The 25,276-nt window shown below is 55.0% G+C and overlaps 1 protein-coding gene across 6 annotated transcripts; it reads right to left on the bottom strand.

The window, feature by feature from the left end:
• Positions 1-794: 794 nt before the first annotated feature.
• GRTP1 (growth hormone regulated TBC protein 1) lies at positions 795-24,799 on the bottom strand. 6 transcript variants are annotated; one of them, XM_033434997.2, is made up of 8 exons: positions 24,711-24,799; positions 22,150-22,301; positions 16,873-17,031; positions 14,276-14,400; positions 12,239-12,335; positions 8,593-8,765; positions 8,336-8,521; positions 795-1,029 (listed from the first exon to the last, which is right to left on the bottom strand). In XM_033434997.2, exons 1-8 carry the CDS (start codon positions 24,782-24,784, stop codon positions 940-942), a joined length of 1,056 nt encoding a protein of 351 aa, XP_033290888.1. In that variant the 5' UTR covers positions 24,785-24,799; the 3' UTR covers positions 795-939. The 6 variants fall into 6 exon arrangements, with proteins under 6 accessions (XP_033290888.1, XP_004273638.1, XP_033290886.1 ...); XM_004273590.3 differs by lacking the exon at positions 24,711-24,799 and adding an exon at positions 22,580-22,739; XM_033434995.2 differs by lacking the exon at positions 795-1,029 and adding an exon at positions 1,041-2,895.
• Positions 24,800-25,276: the final 477 nt, after the last annotated feature.

Raw genomic sequence — 25,276 nt, 5'->3', positions numbered from 1 at the left:
AGGACGCGGCCGCCCAGCAGCAGCCCAGCCGCAAGTGGCGTGAGCTGCGTCATCATCCCACATGTCCATCTCCGCTTTTCTGCGGTGTGGGTGGTACAGGCCTGAGCCCGGAGAGACCAGCAGCTGGCCCGTCCTGCAGGGTCACGTCTTGGCAGGCGTGGTGGGATTTGTAGCATCACACACAGTAGGAACACGTTAAGTTAAACCCAGCCCATGTGGAGGTGGTGCGTCTGCCTTCGTGGAGCCCCGGGCAGTGACGCGCCCCAGGCCCTAGCAGTGCTGCTGGTGAGCTCCCACGGAGGGGAACCCGTGGCGTGGTTCCTTCCAGGAAAAGCCCACCTGTCCCCATGTGTCCTGTGCAGGACAGCCTGCCCGGGCTGTGGGTTTCTCAGCCAGAGGAGGAGGCCGCAGAGGGAGGGAGGCGGGGCCAGGGTGGAGGTCCAGGGCCTCCAGCCCTGAGCGGAGGGGTTTCGCTGGGGGCATCTTCTCCCTCCAGGGGTCCGGGATGACGCAGCCCAGATCTGACTTGCAGGCCTTAAATCTTACACACGTGCATCTGGTTTATTCTTCACGTAACACGATAATTTTACAAAATCATTTGAAAAACTTACCTTCTACAGTGAGGTCTCACGTGCACAAACCTCCCCTGGAGGCCACTGCTCTCCTGCAGGAAGGACGGTAAGTAGTGGCACCAGTGACACTGATGCAAAAGTCACTGCTAGGGGTTAGTTTTCAGTGGCTGGTGAGCCGATGCAGACTGACAGGTGCCGATGGAATAAACACAATCGCACACGTTATGTATATATTATCAGTGTCTCAGGTAAAAATATATATTTAGAAACACGAAGAGCTAGACTTGAAGAGCTACGTTACAGAATGACAATTAAATTGCTCCCGGCTGGCGTGTGGAGGGTGGCGGCCCGATGCCCTGAAGGCTGGTCAGCCCTGCGCCAGCAGCCGGGCCCGGCAACGCTCCCTCAGCCTGGCGATGCTGGCCCTGGACAGGCTCCCAGGCTCCGAGAAGATTTTCTGGAACAGAAAGGGATTAGTTTAGATCCCGCAATGCGTTTCCCCTTCCTGCCCCTGGTAAAGGCTGGGCTGAGGCCCGTTGGTCAGTGAGCGAAGGAAGGTCACCTGTTTCCATCACTTTTTAAAACCGAAAGGATGTTAGTGACAGAATAACTCAACCATCAGCCCAGACACTGCCCGAAGAGTCTGCGGCTTCCCCATGCGGCCAGTCGGCCAGCCGCGGCGCTAGGAACGCACAGCCCCTTTGACCTTCACCCCAGGAGGGCAGGGGCCTGGGGAGCCCGGTGGGGCGGCCGGAGTTTGGAGCAGAGAAGGGTTTACTGCGGGGCCGAGCAAGCAGAATGGGCGGCTTGTGCCCCCAAAAGGCCCAAACTCCCGGAAGGGTTTCAGCAAAGCATTTTCAAGACCAGAGGGGGAGGGGTCCCAGGGTGTGTGATCAGCTCTGCACAATTCTCTGGTAGACGGTGAGGTCACAGGGTCACATTATCAATCCTCAGGCGCCACAAGGGCTGGGGGCGACACTCCTTGGTGGTTTTAGCATCTGAAAAACTCAGGAAACGTGCGTGAGATACGACTGTCTGGGTACTTCAGAGGAGCCACAGCAGAGGAGATGGGGGAGGGGTCTGCCCCGGGAAGGCCCGCAGGGTCTTGCTTCGTTACACTTGGGTCACGTTTAGTACTTTAAAAATTTTGAATCCAATCCATAAAATGTCTCAGATTCTGAAGTCTGAGGCTCTGAGCTCCTGGAATTAAAATTCGGTAACGTCTTGTCCAGTTTTCATTCTTTTGGTGTTTCTTTGTTTTTGTGGTAAAACCCACATATTGGGTTGGCCAAAAAGTGCCTTCGGTTTTTAAGTAAAAATAAAAGACGTTTTTCATTTTCACCAAGAACTTTATTGAACAATGTATTCACCCTTTTGTTCCACTACTTTCTGCCATTTTCCAGGCAACTTCATAATTCCTTCTTCCCCAAACTTTTACCTTTCTGAGCAAAGAACTGTCCCAGGTGCCTCTTACAGGCTTTCAGGGAATTGAATTTTTTTCCATTAAGAGAATTTTGTAAAGACCAAAATAAATGGAAATCCGAAGATGTAACATCTGGTGAATACCGAGGATGAATCAGAACTTACAAACTGTAACAAGCTGTAACAGCTTTTGCCTGGTCATTAAAGAAACATGCGGTCTTGCGTTATCCTGATGGAAGATTATGTGTTGTTTTCTGTTGACTAATTCTGGACGCTTTTCATCGAGTGCTGCTTTCAGTTGGTCTCATTGGGAGCAGTACTTGTTGGAATTAATCGTTTGGTTTCCTGGAAGGAGCTCATAATAGAGGACTCCCTTCCAATCCCACTATATACACAGCATCACCTTCTTTGGATGAACACTGGCCTTTCGAGTGGTTGGTGATGGTTCATTTCACTTGCCCCACAATCTCTTCCATTCCACATTATTGTACAGTATCCACTTTTCATCGCCCATCACAATTTGTTTTAAAAACGGAACGTTTTCATTACGTTTCCGTAGAGAATTGCATGTGGAAATATGGTCAGGAAGGTTTTTTTTCGCTTAACTTATGTGGAACCCAAACATCAAAGCAATTAACATAACCAAGCTCGTTCAAATGATTTACGTTTGATTTGGAGATTTTGAGTATGTCTGCTATCTTCCACGCGGTATAACATTGACTGTTCACAATGTCTCGATTTGATCGCTATCAGCTTCAACTGGTCTACTCGACTGTGGAGCCTCGTCCAGCGAGAAATCTCCAGCACGAAACTTCGCAAACCACTTTTGGCACGTTCCAGCAGTCACAGCACCTTCTCCATACACTGCACAAATCTCTTTGCATTTTGGTTGCGTTTTTACCTTTATTGAAATAATAAAGCATAATATGCTGAAAATGTTGCTTTTTTCGTTCCATCTTCAATATTAAAATGGTTACACAAAAATTCACCAATTTTGATGTCTTCTTAAAAGGATGCTGATATGACAGCAGTCACAATACAATCTAACAAAATTTTTTTTTAAACATGTCTTTATTGGAGTATAACTGCTTCACAATACTGCGCTAGCCTCTGTCGCACAACAAAATGAATCAGCCATATGCATACATACATCCCCATATCCCCTCCCTCTTGCGTCTCCCTCCCACCCTCCCTATCCCACCCCTCTATGTGGTCACAAAGCACCGAGCTGATCTCCCTGTGCTATGCGGCTGCTCCCCACTAGCTATCTGGTTTACATTTAGTAGTGTATATATGTCCATGGCACTCTCTCACTTTGCCCCAGCGTCCCCTCCCCATCCCCCGCCTTGTCCTCAAGTCCATTCTCTCTGTCTACATCTTTATTCCTGCTCTGCCATTAGATTCATCAACACCATTTTTTTTTTTTTTAGATTCCATATACATGCGTTAGCGTACGGCATTTGTTTTTCTCTTTCTGACTTACTTCACTCTGTGTGACAGACTCTAGGTGCACCCACCTCACTACAAGTATCTCAGTTTCATTCTTTTTATGGCTGAGTAATATTCCATTGTATATATGTGCCACATCTTCTTTATCCATTCATCCGTCGATGGACATTTAGGTTGGTTCCATGTCCTGGCTATTGTAAATAGAGCTGCAGCGAACATTGTGGTACATGACTCTTTTTGAATTATGGTTTTCTCAGGGTATATGCCCAGTAGTGGGATTGCTGCATCATATGGTAGTTCCATTTTTAGTTTTTTAAGGACCCTCCATACTGTTCTCCACAGTGGCTGTAGCAATTTACATTCCCACCAACAGTGCAGGAGGGCTCCCTTTTCTCCACACCCTCTCCAGCATTTACTGTTTCTAGATTTTTTGATGATGGCCATTCTGACTGGTGTGAGGTGGTACCTCATTGTAGTTTTGATTTGCATTTCTCTAATAATTAGTGATGTTGAGCATCTTTTCATGTGTCTTTTGGCCATCTATACGTCTTCTTTGGTGAAATGTCTATTTAGGTCTTCTGCCCAATTTTTAATTGGGTTGTTTGTTTTTCTGAAATTGAGCTCCATGAGCTGTTTATATATTTTGGAGATTAATCCTTTGTCCGTTGTTTCATTTGCAAATGTTTTCTCCCATTCTGAGGGTTGTCTTTTCGTCTTGTTTATGGTTTCCTTTGCTGTGCAAAAGCTTTTAATTCAGTCCCATTTGTTTATTTTTGGTTTTATTTTCATTACTCTAGGAGGTGGGTCAAGAAAGATCTTGCTGTGGTTTATATCAGAGAGTGTTTTTCCTATGTTTTCCTCTAAGAGTTTTATAGTGTCTGGTCTTACATTTAGGTCTTTAATCCATTTGAAGTTTATTTTTGTGTATGGTGTTAGGGAGTGTTCTAATTTCATGCTTTTACATGTACCTGTCCAGTTTTCCCAGCACCACTTATTGAAGAGGCTGTCTTTTCTCCATTGTATGTTCTTGCCTCCTTTGCCGTAAATTAGGTGCCCATATGTGGGTGGGTTTATCTCTGGGCTTTCTATCCTGTACCATTGAGCTATATTTCTGTTTTTGTGCCAGTACCATACTGTCTTGATTACTGTAGCTTTGTAGTATAGTCTGAAGTCAGGGAGCCTGATTCCTCCAGCTCCGTTTTTCGTTCTCAAGATTGCTTTGGTAATTCAGGGTCTTTTGTGTTTCCATACGAATTGTAAAATTTTTTGTTCTAATTCTGTAAAGAATGCCATTGGTAATTTGATAGGGACTGCACTGAATCTGCAGATTGCTTTGGATAGCATAGTCATTTTCACAATATTGATTCTTCCAATCCAAGAACACTGTATATTTCTCCACCTGTTTATGTCATCTTTGATTTCTTTCATCAGTGTTTTATAAAGTTTTCTGAGTACAAATCTTTCGCCTCCTTAGGTAGGTTTATTCCTAGGTATTTTATTCTTTTTGTTGCGATGGTAAATGAGATTGTTTCCTTAATTTCTCTTTCTTATTTTTCATTATTAGTGTATAGGAATGCCAGAGATTTCTGTGCATTAATTTTGTATCCTGCAACCTTACCGAATTCATTGATTAGTTCTAGTAGTTTTCTGGTGGCATCTTTAGGATTCTCTATGTATAGTATCATGTCATCTGCAAACAGTGACAGTTTTACTTCTTTTCCAATTTGTATTCCTTTTCTTTCTTTCTCTTCTCTAATTGCTGTGGCTAGGACTTCCAAAACTCTGTTGAACAAAATTGTTTTGAATGAAGTTAAAGACAGCTAAGTGCTACTAGAGCCATCTTACAGAGAAAACGACGAACCTCTTGGCCCACCCAATAATTTACATCCTAGCCACTCCAGGTGTGTGGCTGGGTGGTGTAAGCTATGTTCACATGTTGGGCATCAGATCTCCAGAACCTTCTCATCTTCCCAAACCCAACTCTGTCCCCAGCACCCCGCTTCTGTCTCTATGAATCTGACTCCTCCAGGGGCCTCACATATGTGGAATCAGACAGTTTTTGTCCTTTTGTGACAAATTACCAAGCATAATGTCCTCCAGGTTCATCCACGTGGTAGCAGGTATCAGGACCTTCCTTTTCGAGGCTGGATAAAACCCCGCTGCATGGATGGACCATGTCTTGTTTATCCATGCATCTGTATGGGCATTCAGGTTGTTTCCATGCCTTGGCTACTGTGATGCTGCAGTGAACGTGGGCGGGCTGGGGTCTCTTAGAGACCCTGATTTCATTTCCTTTGGATAAGTGCCCAGTAGTGGGATTGCTGGATCTTATGGTAGTTCTATTTTTAGTCTTTTGAGGACCTCCATACTGTTTTTCACAGTGCCTGCACCAATTTACATTCCCACCAACAATGTATGAATAGGGTTCCCTTTTCTCCACATCCTCACAAACATTTGTTATTTGTGGTCTTTTTGATGATGGCCATTCTGCCAGGTGTGAGGTGATTGCTCACTGTGGTTTTGACTTGCATTTCCCTGATGACGAGCGATACTGAGCATCTTTTCGTGTACCTGTTGGCTACCTGTATGTCTTTTTTGGATAGGATCTACTCAGGCCCTCTGCCCATTTAAAACTTTTTTTAAAACATTTTGGCCACGCTGCACGGCATGTGGGATCTTAGCTCCCTGACCAGGGATCAAACCTGTGCCCCCTGCATTAGAAGCGTGGAGTTTTAAGCACTGGACCGCCAGTGAAGTCCCTCTGCCCATTTTTCTTTTTCTTTTTTAAAAATTTATGGCTGTGTTGGGTCTTCGTTGCGGTGCGTGGGCTTCTCTTGTTGTGGAGCACAAGCTCTAGGTATGCGGGCTTCAGTAGTTGTGGTATGTGGGCTCAGTAGTTGTGGCTCACAGGCTCTAGAGCACAGGCTCAGTAGTTGTGGCGCATGGGCTTAGCTGCTCTGCGGCATGTGGGATCTTCCCAGACCAGGGCTCGAACCTGTGTCCCCTGACCACTGCGCCACCAGAGAAATCCGCTCTGCCCGTTTTTAAATGTAATTCCTTGGCTCCTTGTTGTGCTGTGGTCTCTGTGTGTCTGGATGTTGACCCCTTAGCAGCCGTGGTTTGCACAGTCTCTCCTGTTCTGTGAGTTCCCTCTTCACTCTGCTGCTGGTGTCCGTTGCTGCACAGAAGCCCTGATTTTGCTTTTGCCCTTCCTGCATGGGCTCTTTTCGTTTTGACTCTGCCCGCAGCAGCTCGGAAGCCGGTCAGGGCCATCGGTGAGCAGACTAAGCAAGGAAGAAACCAGATTTGAGAAGTGGAAGCAGGAAGGGACTCAGACTTGCTTCCAGTAACAGAGAAACTGCTTCACAACGAGGAGGAGAGAAGGCGCCTGGGGGGCGGGGTGGGAGCACCTGGGAGCAAGTTCTGAGCGGGCGATGCCCTGAGAACAGACTCTTCAGATGCGCTCAGCTGTCCTCTTCCCGTTATGTTGCTCTCAGCTGCCAATGAGATCACGGCTTTCATTCTCAAGGAAATTCTAGATGTTCTCACACAGGATTTCAGAGAGGTTTGACCTATGAACTGCAGTTTTGCTGAAATGCATATACAATTTTGTAGCGACCCCTGAGAAAATAAGACCAGGGCCACCTCCCCGCCAGCGTCCCATGATGGCCACACCTGTCGTGGGCAGACACATGTCTTTACGCAGTGGCTTTTCTGCCGTGTGGGGAGACCACCCCGCCAGTCCTCTGCGTCCACTCAGCTCACAGGGCCCAGAACACCTTTGGGCTGGAACACCGGCCACACCCGCCGTGGACACACGTCCGCCCGCAGCCATCACACAAGCAGGCCAGGCGCCCGCACTAACTGAGCACCTACTGCGTGCGGGGCCCTGCTCCACACAGACTCGCACTAACTGAGCACCTACTGCGTGCGGGGGCCCTGCTCCACAGACAGACTCGCACCACCTCGGAAGCATCAGCTCGAGCCCAAGGGCCGGACGCCAGAGTTGCACTGTCTGACTCTATTTGCGCCAAAGTCCAGGAGGCCGAGCCACGGGGACAGAGCAGGGCATTAGCTGGGGCTGGGGCGCCCTTTGGGGAGAAGAAAACGCCCGGGCCCAGGGACGCAGCTGCACCACCGCTGAGTGGAAGGCACTGAAGAGCTCTGAAATCTCCAGGTAAAGGGTCAATTGTACCGGGGCCTTCACTCACTGAAACCAAACACCTAACAGCCCTAGGCTGCGGGACCTCCTCGCCAGGGCCTCGTACCCTGGGGGGTGGGGGAGGGGGCACGCCATCAGTGCAGCTGTTTCAAACTGGAAGCTGAAGAACACGACGGGCCGGGCGTCTGGGTCAGCGCTCCCCCCTCCCAGGGTCACTCCAGGCCTGGGCTTCGCCCCCGATCCCAGTGTCCCAGTGTCCCTGTAAACCCCGCCCCCCTGGGCCTGCGGGACGCAGCATCCACTTCGTTCACTCAGGTGATCTGAGCTGTCCACACAGCCTGCGCCAGGCCCGGGACCCAGCGGGGAGGGACAGACAGGCATGACCCCACCAAGGCCGGAGAGAAGTCAACAGGCATAGGGCTGAACAGAAATGGGGGGCCCGGTGTAGACCGGGTCATCGGGAAAGCCTGGGATGGGGGCGGTCACCTCCCAGGCCCGGGAGAAACCAAGGTGTGGATGTGACGGGGCTCCCTGGGGGGCCCCAGGTGGCACCCGGCCCCACCCCTGGGCTGACGGCGCAGGAGGGGAGCAAGGGTGACCACCCTGGGTCTGCTGGGCACCCCGGGCTCCAGGAGAAGCTGGCCTGGAAGGGCTGGAGCCCCTCCCTGGGCTGCTTAGGGGGGAGGGCCGGGCAGCCCGCGCAGGGAGGTGGCAGGGCGCTGACACCCACCCGCATGAAGGTGTGGCATTCAGTCACGAAGCTCCCTCTGGTGATGTCCTTGAACTTCTCGCAGATGTCGGGGACGCTGGTGGCTTCCAAGATCAAGGCCTGATGTTCCTTGATGAGGGTCAGTGCCACCCGGAAGATGATCTTAGAGCCCTCGTTGAACAGACAATCCCAGATGCGAAGCACGGTCTGCAGAGGCAGAGACAGCGGGTCAGCGCGTGGCCGCCTAGTCGGCCCCAGTCCGAGCCAGGCGCCCTCACCTCCACGGGCAGGACGTCCACAAACAGGCAGATGAACCAGCGCGACACGACCAGGGTCCACAGCAGGCCGTGACTGTCCATCAGGGCCGCCACCGCCGGCAGCTTGGTCCTTACCAGCTCCCCGAGGACCTCCTGGTCCGTCTTCAGGCCCAGCATCGAGGGGCTGTAGTAATCTGCACGGGGACAGGGGAGAAGCGGGGACGTGGACCCCACAAACCACAGCCCCTGACACCCGTGACCCTCGTTCCCCCTTAGCCATGAGGGGGGCCACGCCCAGCGACCCTTTCCAGAGGGTGACCCAGGGCAAGGTCCCAGCCACAGGGATGCAGGAACTCCTGGGAGCAATGCCCAGAGTGGGGCCCCAGGTCCCAGCACTCTGGACAGCAGTGCCCCGCTGGGCATCCGTCACAACCTGATGGGAAGCAGGGACGTTTGCAACCCAAGATCAGGCAGCCAACAGTGGGGGCAACCAAGTGTCCGCTGACGGATGGACGGGAAAACCGAACGTGTGAGCGTCCTGGCACCCCCCCCAGAGTGTCCTGGGCACCCCCCCCACACTCTTGTGTCACGTGTCCTATTTTCCTCTCATGGAGAAGATGCAGGTGAACGTTACAGGAGAGCATCAGACAGACCAATGCTTCCAACTGCGTGACTGTCTTTTGAATGGACACTTTCTTGCCAAGGAATTTTCTAGCTTAATGTCATGTATTATAATACATGACAGCTTAAACTTTGCTGTAAAAACAGGAATAAAATAAAATAATAAAACAGGGGGTCTTTCCTGGTGGCGCAGAGGTTAAGAATCCACCTGCCAAGGCAGGGGACACGGGTTCGAGCCCTGCCCGGGAAGATCCCACATGCTGTGGAGCAACTAAGCCCGTGTGTCACAACTATTGAGCCTGCACTCTACAGCCCGTGAGCCACAACTACTGAGCCCACGTGCCACAACTACTGAGCCTGTGCTCTAGAGCCCATGAGCCACAACTACTGAGCCCACATGCCACAACTACTGAGCCTGTGCTCTAGAGCCCGCGAGCCACAACTACTGAGCCCGCAGGCCACACTACTGAAGCCCACGTGCCCAGAGCCCGTGCTTCACAACAAGAGAAGCCACAGCAATGAGAAGCCCGCGCACCGCAACGAAGAGCAGCCCCTGCTCGCCGCCAACTAGAGAAAAGCCCACGCGCAGCAACGAAGACCCAACACAGCCAAAAATAAATAAATAAAATAAATAATTTAAAAAAATAATAAAATAGGAAAACTTGGTACGCGTTCTGTGCCCGCTGCCACACACAGTTTGGTCATTCACCACAGCAAAGGGAAAGACGTTCTTGTTAATTAAGTATTTGGGTTAAAATAGAATCATTATGAGTATCGACACGACATCAGTCACACCACCGGTTTTCAGAGCGCGTGCACACACTAAACCATGCTCAGTACTAAAGACCCCAGAAATCAGTTACTAGAAGCCTGTTCAGTTATAAATACCTGGGACTGAAGCTTCCTTCCCTCCCATACCCTCCTCTCACTTCTGTTCCTAAACCCTAGGGCCGCTGGCTGTCCTGTCCTCTCAACTAGCAGCGCTCTGGCTCTGGTCCCGGGGGCAAGGGGCAGGCTCCGCTTCCCGTCCTGCAGGTGCTGAGCCGTCTCAGGAGAGCGCAGCAGAGACAGCGGATTTGCGGAGCCGTGAGCACAGCACGGCCTCGTTCTCGGTTACAGACAGGCTTAGGGCAGCTCCCAAAATAGTCAAGGTCACACCCCACACCCGCCACAGGCCTGAGCCTTCTCCCCGAAGCCAGGCCTTCTCCCGGGCTCGCCTCACTTTGCAAACAGCCCAATGGCTGTGTCAGCACGTGGAGAGGGGAGTGCTGCTGCAGGGGCAGGTGGGCCCGGGGGGCCCGGGTACTGTCGCCCCCACAATGAGCCCTGCCCGCCCTTGTCTGGGCCACGCCTTCTGGCTTCAGCAGGGCTGCTCCCGGGAGGGGCAATCGTCGCCCGGCTCCCCTGTGTCTCAAGGGGAAACGGGTCAGACCAGCTCTCAGGACGCAAGCGTGTTCGTTCATAAGTGGGCTGACTCATCACCAATGTGACATCCCAAGCTGGCCCAGCCCATCCCACCCCCCGTCCCTTCTCTGCAGGCTCGGCAGTCTGAGGGCAGATAGGGTAGGGGTTCCCCCGAGGAAGAGACCCAGACATAACTATCTTGACGTAAAAGAAGCCATTTTCGGTCTGGGCCATCCTGTGATCTAAGCCCGGCCACGATGCCCTGTCCTTGCAGAAGGATGGGCCTATTTCCATTGTAGTTTAGTTGACTGAACCTAATAATCATCAGAAATGACACTTTATGGCCTTAAAATAAGCCTGTGCGACGCACCACCCCGGGGGCCACTGTTGCGTTTCTGTTCCTCTAGGTCGGCCCTTACGGCCTCTGTTGATCTCGGTCCCGCTGCTGTGTCGCCACCAGGCTTCCCCAAACCCCCGAAGAGCCCCTGGGATCGGTCACGGTGGGAACGTTCATCAAAATGCAGCCTCTGGCCTAACTGAGCAAACGGCGACCACGGAGCCGTGCTGGCGTTTTGTCTGGAAGCCTGTCCATCTTCTCCCCGACAGCTGTTCAGGCTCCGCCATGAAGCCGGGGCAGCTGCCCCTCTCCGTCCTCCGTCCCCGCGGGCGGCATCCCCCCAGCCCTTGCTAACAGCGGCACAGGCCCGAGGAGAGGGCCCCTCTTCACGGCACCGCCCAGGCTCACCTCCCGGGGGCCCAGAGCTGTGGATCTGAGCCCAGGCCTCCGTGCTGCCGTCCGTGAAGGGGACTCGGTGGTTGGCATGTGTGGTGTGGCTGCTCCACGGACCAGACGAGAGCAGATGCAGGCGAGCCTGGAGCCTGGACGGGCCCCGGCCGCCCTCGCATCCGAACACGCAGCCTCCAGGACGGGCGGCTGCTCTCCCGGGTGGTCCTGGGGGAGGCGGGCACAGCAGACAAGACCACCAGGGCTCGTCGCGTGGGCAGCCGGAGCCCGTCCACAGTCACCAGGACTTTGCCAGCGGCTGGACCAAGCACCACCATCGCGGCTGTGGGGGGTCACATCTGCCCAAGTCCTCTCCCACCCCAGACGGCTCCGGCCACTTCTTGTCCCAAAGGGACCCTACTCTGCAGCTCACCGTCTACGTGGCGCATCACAGAAACCGGTGGCGGTTTATTCACTAAAACAATTAACATTCAGTAATAAACAGAAAAGTAGAAATGCACGAGAGGAATGATCTTCACCTCGAAAGCAGTAGCCACAACAGCTGACGGTCACTGCGCCCATGGCCATTCACGAGCCCAGCAATGAAGGCTACAGAAGCCCGGCCGCTCGCCGGCCTGCTCACTACGGCCGCGACAGTCCCCACGGTCCAGACGCCAGCGGCGCAGACCCGGACGAGGAGCTCAGAGCCCGCTCGGCCACGTCCGGGCCCCGAGACGCATCGCCGCCTGCTGGGACCTGCATCTATCGCGCTCCTGTCTCAACTCAACTGCAAGAAGGTTTTCGACCTCGACTCTCAGACAGTTCCTTCCGTTTCGTCACGTCTTGACTTGTCAGTGACATCGTCTCGGCAACACCAGAAAGCGACAGTTCCGCTCTTACCGCGAGGACTCAACGTACCCGGGAGTATTCTGCCAACAAGGGCGTCCAACAGCCAAAAGGACTCCTCTTCACTCCTTGTCACCAGAATCAGATAGCCCGCTAGAAAGTTCATTCCCTGAAATTAGATAAAAGAACCAAAGGAACTCACTGAGGTCGGGACCACCCGCAGACTCTGTAATCGCCCGGCTAACGGCTAACTTTCCGTGTCCCTGGCTCTTCCCTAAAGCTTGCCTGGTTCTGGAACGACCCTTCAGTGGAGCTACGGCGTCTGAGGCTCTGCCGTCTAGCGACACGTGTAGCTGGGCCCATGACTCCTGACTTAGAGCAGGCCAGGGCCTCGTGTGCATTAAACTATTGGGGGGAAACTACACCAGTGACCACACTTCCTAAGAGCGGTAAGGCGCGTGGTCTGACGCTCGGGGACGTTGAAGTGGAATCTCGTGATAGAGCCCATTTGGGGAAATTCAGGGTGCACAGCGCCAAGGGGGCAGACGCTGCCATGTACACACAGTTCAGGACCCTCAGCCGCCAGGGGCGGGCGGACCCGGAAAGTAGCAGCGGTGGCCGAGCGCCGAGTCAGCGCCCCTCCTGCCAGACTGGGTTTCGGGTGACTTCCACTTTCTTCTTTGCTGCTTCTCTACAACTTCTAAAATAAACACGTATTTCTCTAGCAATAAGGGGAAAATCCAGCTCTCGTCAACCAACGAGTTGAATTTGGACCCAGACACACCCCCCACAGAGGCTACGGGTCACCAGCGAGACAGCCATGGAGAAGCCAGCTCCCCGACCCCCGGACCTCGGACTCCTGCCTGCGGGGCTGAGAGACGATCGACTCCTGTCCCGTGCGCCTCTCAGCCGGCAGCACGATGTCACGGCACCCACGGGAAGCTCATACGTGTGTGTGTGTGTGTGTGTGTGTGTGTGTACATACATGCGTGTATTTCCATCAGGCTCATGTTTAAAATTGTGTGGGTTATTTTTTAACCCTATTTTTAAGACCCACAAGAACAGCAGCTAGAATAATCTAAGGACAGTTTCTCAGCTGCCCTGTCTCCCCGACTCCTGAAGGCCAGCTCCTGCCCCAGGACAGGACGTTAAGGGCAGTCGTAACAAGTGACAGCGACAGGGATTACCTCGGAAGAACAGATCTGCCCAGCTGCGTCTTTCCCGCATGTACCCGCTGCGGAACAGCGGCCTGAAAACAACCTGGGGATCACACCGGCCGCTCTGTGAACGGCGTCCTCACGTGTCTTTGCTGCTGGTCTTTTCAAAGCTCCTGCCTCACTCCTTCCCGCGACCCCCCCCCGTCCCCCCGGAGCCGAGGCCACACCACGTGCCGTCCACATGGGACACGAGCTGCCGGGGCCGCCCCGAGTAGGCATCCGTGTCCCCTGCCCCCGGCCCGGCGCTCGTGGTCCCAGCCCTGGAGCCAGCGGGGGCCGTAGGTGCTACCGCCCAGGGCCTGTCTTCCTCTCGGGGACGCTTTGGCCTGACCTCCGGCTCGGGGGGCACAGAGGCCTCATACGCAGGGACAGGAGCCCCCAGCCGCAGCCCCTGGCCCCTGCCCACACCCGCCGGGACCCGGCAGCCTCCGGAGTGCACGGCGGGAGGGCGCGGTCCCTTCGCCTCCCGACCCAGCTCCCCTCGCTTTCCAGGCCGTGAACACTGTCCCTTCGATGCTCCAGAAGGAGAGTCTCCAGGGAGGAACGAGAACTGATCCCTGCCACCTGACGGGCAGCTCCGCGCAGCAGGAAGCACGACCCCTGTCACCTCCTAGTGCCGGCTGATCCGGCTTCCGGAAACAGCCTCGAAGGACTGGCCCACCGCACGCGTGCACGCTCAGACACACACACACGTGCCCAGCATCTGCACCAGGACGAGAGGATGCTGGTCACCGCAGCCCGTGTTCACTCAGCTGCTTCCCCTTCCCCCCGCCCCGTCTCCATGGGCTGGCACTGCTGGGAGACGGTGAAGTCCCAGCCTGTGTCGGGGAGGACCTGGCAGCCCAGGACCAGGCTGACGTCCCTGCCGGGGCTGCGGGCGCCGGGGGCTCACCTGGCAGTAGCCCACGCCACGGTTGTGGTGCCCGTAGGCCAGCAGCACGTTGTACAGGGTCCTCTGCAAGCAGGGGTCCGAGCCCTTCCGGAACCGCACGTTGTCAGGGAAGGTCCTGTTCATGTCTGTGAGGAAATCCGCGGCGCAGGCCACTCAGGGCTGGGGACAGAGACGGCTCTGCGACGGACCCGGACCCTTCCTGACCTCCACCATCAGCCGGCCTCGGGGGCGCAGAGGCGGCCCCCCGGGGCCCCTGTCCCACGGCAGCCCGGCCCGGGGACACAGGTGGGCACAGCAGCCCTTCCTCTGGAGTCAGCAAGGACGACAGAGCGGGATCCTTGGATAAGGCCGGGCTGCTCGGGCCCTGGCGGTTCCTGCCATCCCCGCGCCCCCCCCTTAGCCGGGGATGAGGTGGGGTGACAGGTGAACAGGTTACATAAAACTTCGGAGAATTTTCCCAGTTCTGAAGACTGAACACATAAGGAGGCAGGACACCCTGAGATTCCCGTTTAGAGAGAAAAGGGAAAACTGAGCCCGAGATAAACTCATCGCCGCCGGCTTCTGTCTGCAGGACAGTCCGGCCCGAGATAAGCTCATCGCCGCCGGCTTCTGTCTGCAGGACAGTCCGGCCGCCTCTTGCTGCTGCTTGGCCCCCCTCCCCGCCCGGGCCGGACGCCTGCCTTAAGGAGCTGCGATCCTGTGAAGCGAGGACGCGGGCAGAGCAAGGAGGGCGGGGGTCAACTAACAACCGCTGGCCCTGCTTGGATCAGAGCAATGGTGTCCACGTGACAGCGGGACTCTCAGACACAGCTGACGGCTGGAGGCCTCCCCACTGCTGCAGGAATTCTGCCCCCGGGCTCTGGCCCAGGCCTGGTCTCTGCCCACGAAAACCAGCTCTGAGCCGAACAGCACGCTGCCTGCCTCAAAGCACGTAAGTTTTCATTGTATGTTTTTACAAAGAAGAGTTTTTTCCTGGAATTCTGAACCTTCCAAACACTGGCATCCACCACAGGGAATTGTGTGCTTTTCACTAATTCAAACTAGAGTGATCAGTGCTCGTTGCTACGTAACGTCTTCTATGATGAGACGTTTCTCCGTGTTTTGAAATCTCTCTACGCCTACCCCACTGCCATGCTAGAGGCAGACGCAGCGGGACGTTTGGTCTGCACTTCCGTGGCACGAAGCACCCGCTCTACTGTCCCTATAAAACGACTGATCCAGACCCTTCAAAAGTAGACCTCGAATCGTCACAGGACCCGGCAATTCCCCTTCTGCGCATGTACCCAGAACACTGAAAGCAGGGTCTCAGAGAATGACTTGCACACCCCCGTTCATGCAGCATAACTCACAGTGGCCAGAGGCTGGAAGCAGACCAAGCGCCCGTGGACAGATGATGGATAAACATAGCGCAGTCTCTACACATAACAGAACGTTGTTCAGCCTCAGAAAGGAAGGGAATCCCGACACACGCTCAACGTGAGTGAACCTTGAGGCCAAACGTCGAGGCCATTGCGCTCAGTGAAATGAGCCGGACGCGAAAGGACAAACACTGTGTCATTCCAGCCGCACGAAGCCCCTAGAGGCGCCAAATTCACAGACAGAGTGGGCGGTGGGAGGCGGCGGACGGGATGGGGAGTTAGTGTTTAACGGGGACAGAGGTTCAGTTTGGAAAGACAGAAAGGTCACTTTTATGTATCCAAAAACTCTGCACTAAATAGATCCTTTAAAATTCATTTTTCAAACAAACAGCCACATTCCACCTTATTTAACACGATCGGCCTTCGCTTGGACCTGAGGTCTCTTCCCACCCTGAATCAGCACGTCTGGCCCTGCGGAGGGACCCCCGCACGTGTGCCCGCAGGGCCATGGCAGCGTCTGTTCTGAGCCCTTAGGCCGGGGTTTGCCGTGGCATCAGGGTGCAGCCAGCAGGCTCAGCGCCCCAGTGCCCCCCACCCCGTCTCCAGCTCTCACGCTGGGGACACACCACTTTCTCAACGTTACAAGTCAGTCCAACCTCTCTGACATTTAAAGTAATCAAATTTTTTAAATGAAGTATTTGTGTTTAAATCTGTAGTTCTCAAAAGCTGTTACAGTCAGAAAGGCAGATGTATTTCCTAAAAATCTAATTATTCAATCCAGGTTAAACATTTCTTTGAGTACTTTGAACTTTGAAGAGCCTGGACACTCAGAGTATGACATAAAGAGAGGTCTCTGGTGTGTGGCTTCCTGCACGCGCGCAGCTGTGTCTGCGAGTCCGCGGGGGTCACCCAGCCCATGTCCCTCCTGTACTGACTGCTAGCTCAGCGGCCTCGCGTTCCTGGAGGGATTCTTCTCAGAAATGTGGTCTTTCTGGCACCATTTTCCTTACCACCTAGCTAGACACAAATATTTCCTGAGCCAGTTCAAATCACTCTCCTCCCCTCGTGAATGCCTGCGTTTTGATTTTCCTTTCAGAAAACTGAAATCAGCTTTAACCACGTAACCTTAACCACGTAACTTTCCTCATCAACATCACAGCATCACCGGGTGCTAACACAGTTTCCTTCTGGGGGTGGCGCCCAGCCCCCATATCCCGGGGGACGGACCCCGTGTGTCACCTGTCCTGATGGCCTCCTCCAGGCTGTCATCCTTCTCTCCCTGGAGGAGATGGAGGTAGTAGCCGGGGTTCTGGTCCATCTGGGCCTGGGCTCCGCTCACCCCCATCCAGACGCGGGCCCGGTGCTCCAGCGGGACGCCCTTCCGGATGTAGCGCTTCACTGAAACGGAGGGAAGGGGCAGCTTTACCCAGACCGCTGGGCGCTTCCCGAGGCCAGAAACCACAGAGTTTGCTTCTGGCTCTCGCCAAAATCATTCAATCAGACATAAAAAAAGGTGCAAGGCTTCCCTGGTGGCGCAGTGGTTGGGAGTCCGCCTGCCGATGCAGGGGACACGGGTTCGTGCCCTGGTCCGGGAGGATCCCACATGCCGCGGAGCGGCTGGGCCCGTGAGCCATGGCCGCTGAGCCTGCGCGTTCGGAGCCTGTGCTCCGCAACGGGAGAGGCCACAACAGTGAGAGGCCCGCGTACCGCAAAAAAAAAAAAAAAAAGAAAAAGGTGCAAAACGTCACGCACCTCCACCAAATTGATACATGCGCTCGTTACAGAATTCCGTTCTCCGTCCCCAGGCTAAGCACAGTCCGGAGGCTGCAGCAGCCCTGGTACCTCTAGCTCGCTGTCAGCACAAGAATACGGGCTGTGAGGGTCACCTCCGTTCCCCACCCTGCCCGCTCCTCGGCCTGTGCCGGACGCTGAGGCACCAGCCGTATTTAACAGAAAAAGATTATAGGCTGTGGTCAAGAAAAGCAGCATCGCTAAAATCTTGTCACTCAAACTGACGGTCACCTGTACGGGAGCACCTGAAAAGAGGCTTCCCGGAGGCCATGCCTCGAGCACTGCCTGCTCCTGGGAGGGCGTGTGGGACAGGAAACGCACGGCAAACGTGTGCAGAAGGATGCGGGATGACGAGGGATGCCCAGAGGAAGGAAAGGACAGATTTTAACAACATCCGCCAAAGGCAAAGAAAACTCGAGAAGCCCTTTGCCAGTTTAGAAGCATGTCGTAGGATCGCGTCTGGGCCAGAACGTCTTGGCCAGCGTGGCTTGGTCTGGTCATTCTGTTATGGGGACGGGACGTTTTGAAGTCTACCCTCCAACTTAGTACGATTTACAGGAGCCCTCAGGGGTCAGCGTGACCAGCCGCACCCAGAGTGAATTAATCCTCTTCACGCAACAGCAAGGGGACGGACAGGTCAGGCCTAACTTGGGAAGGGGCCATTCCCACTGAGACGGAGCAAAAGGAAAGGACACGCAGAAATCAACAGTAACTCCACGTATGAACAGCAAACCGCTGAAATAAAAACACTGAGACAGTATCACTTACGATAGCACCAAAAATGAAAGGAGAAATATTTAGATATAAATCTAACAAAACATCTGCAAAGAGAAATCAAAGAACTACATAAACGGAGAGAGACGCCAATACACCTTCAGGGTCCCTCCCGCTGCCCTGTAGCTGCCGCCACACCCACCCAGGCCTCTGCCGACGTCCAGGCCTGCAGGTCAGCTGCCCAGGATCGCACAGGAGGGGCTCCTGAAGGCGACCGACTGTTCTGAACCTCACCTGCGGCGGGGATTACCTAACTGTGCAGTTGTCTACGCTCACAGACCTGTACGCCAAGAAGAGCGAACGTCACTGCAAAGTTTTAAAAATTAATATAAAGTATAAAAAGGAAAGTGCACACTGGTTAAACCCCTCACACTGTCCCTCACCAGCCCCAACCTTGAGTAGGCCTCAGTCTCTTAACCTGTGAAATGGGAACAAAGCACAGCCCAGTGCCTGAAATACAGTCAGGACTCGGGGCTCTCGGCTGCCTTAAGAGCAGTAACAACACCCAGAAGTTTCAGAGAATAAAGGCTTCTGTTATTTTCGTTGTTTGTTATCTGAATTTACTAAGTTTCTTTGGAAGAGAAAGAAAACGGTTTTCCCATCCTCAGAGACTGACGCTTCCCCAAGGGCAGGGCTAACCCATGCGTCCTCCTGGACATTTGGAGAAGTGTAAAATATATGGTAAAAACCGCAAAGAATTAACTCCCAGCCGTCTGCCCCCCAAAAGTTAAGCAGATTCCCAGGTTTTTTATATTTGTCTTTAAAATATGTTTTGCAACTTCATTCTCATTTAGATGGTGCTAATACCCTAGCCCACCAGGCAGGAGACATAGAAGAAGCAAACGGGACAGAGCTTTTCCCTCACCAAGTGCCTTTACACCAAGGCGGAAAGGAAAGTAAAGGTAGCTTCCAGGTCGAGCACTGAGAGCAAGCGATCTCAGGCTCCCGGTGGATACTCGCCACAGACAAAGAAAAAGAAGAAGAAAAGCTTCATCGTATCCATAGCTAGCGTCCTCAAGCAGGGTGAGTTTCAGCTGTCATCTGAAGACTTGCTGAATGCCAGGATTCGTGGGTAATCGTGTGACTGGAGACAAGACCGAAGTCCTCTCAAAAAAAGAGAACGAACACAGTAGGACCCAAAAAGCCAGAAACGGTGAAGGCACAAGAGTAAAGGTGGTCTTCGGGCGTGCTTGCTGGTGTCAGGGGCAGGGCTCCAAACGCGGCTGCCTGGCTCTGACCGCGCAAGCTGGGTCCCACAGCCCTCACACGGCCTCCCCTCCCTGGGATGCCACACCCCCGACGACACTACGGCCAGCCCGGAACGTCTGGCAGGAAAAAACTGGAGGTCCATTTCCTGGATCACACGTCCACTGCTGTCTACGCCGACTGCCCCTCCCTCGGAGCCCTGTGGGTGCTGCAGCCTCCCCGGCCGTCACACCCGGAAGCCACACCAGCTCCAGTGGCAATGCCCTGGCCCACAGAACCCTGCGAGCCCACATGCCTCTCGCTGGATTTCCTGAAAGAACTTCAGGTCACTATGTTCTCCGGTTCAGCTCGACGGTGAACCCCGTCCCCAGGCCAAAGGCTCACCAGGGATCAAGTATATTTGCTCCTAAACCTGTACGCCAAGTATACTCGCTGCCATGATCAGACAGTTTAACGAAGGTTGCATATATTTTTTAAAAATTAAAGCAAAAGGGCTTCCCTGGTGGCGCAGTGGTTGAGAGTCCGCCTGCCGATGCAGGGGACGCGGGTTCGTGCCCCGGTCCGGGAAGATCCCACATGCCGCGGAGCGGCTGGGCCCGTGAGCCATGGCCGCTGAGCCTGCGCGTCCGGAGCCTGTGCTCCGCGACGGGAGAGGCCACAACAGTGAAAGGCCCGCGTACCACAAAAAAAAAAAAAAAAAAATTAAAGCAGAAAAAGAAATAATTGTTACTTCAATAAAAGCAAGTTAAATTTTCAGAAAAAGTTGATAAGTGCTCCAAAAGGCAAAAGCAAAAACAAAACAAAACCTTTAAATCAGACAACCTCAAAAGTCAAGGAAAAGACTAGAGATCTGGAAGGATTCTGCACTCAGAGTGCTGTTACTCCCGATCCACCTGGGAAAAAAGACCCCGACACTGGAAAATAGATACAACGTGTTAAGTACGGCTCCGGCAGGAAAGATACAGAATTGGTGGACCCTCCCTGTTCAAAGAAAAGATGACAGGATAGAATCAAACGACAAAATCAAAGAGGAATAAACATGCACGTGTGTTTCATATAAAAACAAAGGCTCATGCGCACATGTACATCTTGCCATGATTCTCTGCGCTAACTGACCTGTGGGTCAGCTGGACCCCTGGGTCTAGGTTGGACAGGAAGTCTTCTCCTGCATTAAAAAGCAAACGACAGCCCGAGAGTGCGCCCTGTTCCCGGGGGGACGTGGGACGGTCGCCAGCAGTCGCCTCTACGGGAGACTGGGGCCTGGGCAGCAGAGAAGCTCAATTCAATTCACATCTTTTAGTGTGATTACGATGTTTTCCCATGTGCAAAGATTAAATTTATTTTTATATATTTGTGTGTAACTTTAAAAACAAATCAAAAGGGAAAAATGAAGCCGAGGCCTGCTGGAAACACGCTAACACCAGCAGCAACGCAGGGATGGGCCTCGGCGTACAATCATGCAGGATATTAGCTTCGGGGTCTGGAAAGCAAGAAGGGTCAACCTTTGAGGTCCCTTCAGGCTGATGATTATATGAAACGCTAGTTTACCCATGTTTTTACTAAACACTGCCCACCAGTAACAGCCTTGAGGAGGGAGGGCCTGGTTGAGGGTGAAGCCCAGGGTGAGGCCGAGGTCCAGGTCCACCTGCCTCCACCCCACCCCCCCGTGTTAATCCCACAAGTATTTCCCAAGCATCTCCTGCATACTGGGGCCCCTCTGGGGGCCCCTTTAAAGGCAAAAATTGACCTGTCACCCCCTTGCTTAAACACTGACTTCTCTCTGCCTGGTGGTGCAACGTGTGCCCACCTGTGACCTGGTGCAGGGCCCCTGTTCCACCGCCGGGCCCTCCTCACCACACCCCTAATACTCTGGTCACAACTCAGTACCTGGTGGCTGGGACCCCCACCCTCACCCCTTAATTGTCATTAATGTCCCATGTCAGGAAGCCCCAGCAGCCCCTCTGCCCCACATGCTTGAGTTTCCTTCGCTCCCCGGGGCACATTCCCGTCCACCCCTCACCACCTGCCCGCAGGTACCCACGGTCTACCCTCTATCCACAGCGTGAGGAACACTGCAGCCAAACACTCCATTCATTCATTCAACAAACACTGAAGCAATCATCCATCCAAGCCAGCCGGCAGGGAGGGGTCTTCGATCCCAGCAGGGAAACAAAGGATGAAATAAGTAGGACCCACACCGCATAAGACAGGGAGGAACAGAAAATAGGCAAAGAAAGGACAGGAAGTGTGGGGCAGTGGGGTGAGACGGGAAAGCCTCCTGGAGGTGGCATTCCAATCCCGACCTGAAGGAGGCGAGGGCACAGCCTGGGGCTGGGGAAGAACCCCAAGGAGAGCAGGGGAAGAGGTGGGGGGGTGCAGGAAGGACCCCGCTTTCACTCTGCGGGGGTCAGGGAGAGCTCTGCCCAGAACCGCGCAAGGGCACAGCCCTGGCCACTCTCATTTGGAGGAGCAGGAAATCCACCTTCTTCTGGAAAGAAGGCCATGGTCTCCATCCATCTCAAAGGACAAGCAGGCCTCATGCCGGAGGGAAGAAAGGAGGGCCTGCACCTTGACCGTGCAGCGCCCTCACCTGCGAGCCTGCGCGGGATACGAGCCGGGCTCGCGGCAACCTTCCCCCCGAGATCCGAGACCCGAAGGAACCCCAAGCCCTGACCCCCTGGCGCGCCCGTCACCCGTCGGTCGGGTCACTTGTTGCGCGCCTGGAGGATCAGGCTCCGAACTCACGTGTCACACTCTTCTGGACACCAGCGCCTCCCTTTAGCAGTCTGGACCATTTTATGGCTCTTCTGGTGAGTATCGCCAGATAGGTGGAAAAAAATTCTTCATAAGCTGCATAATCAAAGTCCTCAGGCCTTTCAAACCCGTACGGATCGATCCTACGACACAAAAAGACCCAGAGTAAAGCTCCGCGCGCACGTGGAACGTGGGACCTACGGCGCCCGGGGCCCCCCGTGGGGGGCGCGTGTTCCCCCCCACCCTCCCGGGTGCAGGAAGGGGCGGCGGGCCGAGCGCGGGCGCGGGCGCGTGCGCAGCGCAGGGGCCGCCCAGGGGCGCGCAGGCGCCGGGCGCCACCGCCCCCGCCGGCTCCACGCCACCGGCACCCGCGCCCGCTACCCCGGGCTGGGCCAGGAGCGCCCGGGCCTCGTGCGCCTACCTGGGGACGCGGTCCCGCGCCGCCTGCGCGCGCCCCGCAGACTCCATGCCGAAAGGGGCGGGAGGGGGCGCCCGGGCCGCAGGGCCGGGGGTGCCAAGTCCACCTCCCGGGACTCGGGGCGCCTCCGGTCTTTCCGCCGGGCCGCGGGCGCCGGGAGGCGGGGCTGGCGGCCGGGGAGGGGCGGGGAAGGAGGGCGGGGGGAGGAATGGGAATGTCAGGGGAGGGGGAGGGCGGGGGCGCGGCTGGCGCGGGAGGGACGGGGCGGGGCCCGAAGGGATGAGGGGGCGGGAGGGGCTGCACCTGCTCCTACGCCAGGAGCAGCTGGAGCCCGGAGCCTGGGAGGGAGGAGGCCGGGAGGAGCCCGAGGCCGGGAGGGAGGAGGCACGGGATGGGGGATGGTGGACCGGGGGCGGGATGGGGAGACCGGGGTGGGTGGGATTTGCGGCACCTGGGGCGGGACTGGGGACTCAACCTGGCAAGGCTGGCCGGACAGGTGCGGCGGGTACCACCCCTCATCCCCCACCCCCTGGCCTTTCGGGCCTGGAGCAAAGGTTGGAGGAGATCAATCCAGTTTGGATTCTTCTGACAGCACTCCAAACCTCAGTGACCCGCAGGTCCAAAGGCCGGCGTTCTGACCTATGACTGCTATTTTAATGTTCTTTTTGCAGAAAAAGGTCGTCTTATTTTTTACTTGGTCTTTTTCAACCTACACTTAAGACCTGAGAGCAACACATAAACAAGTGGATTTTTTTTAATTTATTTTTTTGGCTGTGTTGGGTCTTTGTTGCTGCGCGCGGGCTTTCTCTAGTTGCTGTGAGCGGGCGCTCCTCTTCCTTGTGGTGCGTGGGCTTCTCATTGCAGTGGCTTCTCTTGTTGCGGAGCACGGGCTATAGGCGCACGGGCTTCAGTAGTTGTGATTCGCGGGCTCAGTAGTTGTGGCTTGCGGGCTCTAGAGCACAGGCTCAGCAGTTGTGGCGCACGGGCTTAGTTGCTCTGCGGCATGTGGGATCTTCCCGGGCCGGGGATCGAACCCGCGTCCTCTGCATTGGCAGGTGGATTCTTAACCACTGCGCCACCAGAGAAGCCCCAAGTAAGTGGATCTTCATCCCTGCAGCCCCACCCCCAGGGAAATCTGCCCTGTCCCTCCCCGCCTCCCCAAACCAGACTAGGGGAGGAGGTCCAGCCCCTCCACAGACACCTGCCTCCAACCCTGTCCCTGGGCCAAGCCCTGCCGGGACCACAACGTCCAAAGAGCTGGCTGGCTGGGGCTCCTCCAGCCCAGTTGATGGAGGGTGGGCTGGGCCCTGCAGGATTGCCATCTGGGGTGACCTGGGGTTAACAGCCCACACGTCTGCTCTGCTCCCCAAAGGGGCTCCCTCCTCCCACTGCCTCTTCCCACTTCTGCGCACATCTTGGCCGCATGAGTCACCTCTGTGTGCCGCCCGCGATTGAACAGAAATGCGATCCCAGCCTTGCGTGCCTTTTACTTTGAGGGAAACACCAGCAGATGTGAGCACCGTGGTTACCACTGTTCCCCTTGATACTGCAGGACAGCCCTGGTTTAGGACAGCATCTTTCTCGGTCCCTGTTCACCACTGCACTGTCCCCACATTTCAATATCGTGGCGTGAAAACCATGTCTAAACCGCTTTTCGTATTTGGGAGGCCATCGAGGATTTGCCCAAACTGTCATTTTGAATTTTGCCTTGGAAACGTGGTGAGGTAAAAGGGGATTTAAGATTCTTTAAATTTAAGATTTACGGCCCTTTTTTAGCCTCAGCCCTCCACGCGCCAAGGGTCCTTTATAAGAAGTGAGTTCAGACCGTAGGCAGATCAGGCAAATCAGAAAAGACACCATCTCTGCAGACGTCGCGTGGCCACCCGGCTGTGCAGGGCCCACTCCACCAGGGCCTGGCAACTTCGGAGACAGTGTCTTACTGGGGATCTAGATGTACTTTCTCGTGACAAGTGCCTATAAGCCGCGGCTGGGCGTGGTGGAAACGGGATTGCCAGCATCCGCTGCAAATCTACCTGGGCTGTTGTGAACCAGCCTGGCCCTTAACACTGGTTTTTCCGGAACATTCCATCTGAGGGCTAAGCAAGGAGCCTGGAAAGTAATTTGAGGAACATACCTGTCCCTAAGCTGGGGACGTCTGTCTGTCCATTTCCATGGAAGTCTGTAGGAAATTAGTGTTCCACTGAACATGAGCCCAAATGCCCCCCATTTGCTGGTTCTGGGGAGACTTTCCAAGCCCTCGGCTCAGTTCACAGTATCCCTTTCAAGACCCACCTCCTTGGCCCTCCCGCCAACAGGGCGCCTCCTTCTGCAGACTCCAGTCCGCAGGCAGGGTGACTTACCCTCCCACCAGCGCGGGGGTGCCCCTCGGCCCACGCGGTGCCCACGCGGTGCCGGTCTTACAAATCATCAAGCACCAGCCCTGCCCCGCCCCCGGCGCCCCGCCCTCCTGTCTCTGCCCCGCCCCTTTCCCTGGCAGCTGCCTCTGCCACCCTGGGCAGGGCTGCTCCCAGTTTCGGCAAGTGACTCCCTGAATTCCCCACCCGTTCCGGCCTTTCTCTGGGGCCCAAACCACATTTCCTACTCCCTGTCTCCAAGAGCATGTCCGGTACGGCTGCCCTCACTCCTCTCGTGCCCCAGAGTAGCCCAGCGCGCAGCCCCGCTGGCCCAGCCCAGCAGCTC

This window comes from Orcinus orca, chromosome 18 (genome assembly GCF_937001465.1).
Source record: "Orcinus orca chromosome 18, mOrcOrc1.1, whole genome shotgun sequence".
Lineage (NCBI taxonomy): Eukaryota > Metazoa > Chordata > Mammalia > Artiodactyla > Delphinidae > Orcinus > Orcinus orca.
The sequence above is the reverse complement of the archived record's forward strand: the minus strand, read 5'-3'. Positions and strand labels throughout refer to the sequence as shown.

What these genes read in the sequence shown, in the direction of transcription:
- GRTP1 (XM_033434995.2), bottom strand. Translation starts at nt 24,784, where the DNA reads ATGTTCAGTGGAACACTAATTTCCTACAGACTTCCATGGAAATGGACA. An exon ending in TGTCCAGAAGAGTGTGACAC is followed by an intron (nt 17,032 to 22,149) that starts GTGAGTTCGGAG and finishes CCTCCGTTTCAG; the next exon opens with TGAAGCGCTACATCCGGAAG. An exon ending in AATGCCACACCTTCATGCGG is followed by an intron (nt 2,896 to 8,335) that starts GTGGGTGTCAGC and finishes ATTTCAATAAAG; the next exon opens with GTAAAAACGCAACCAAAATG.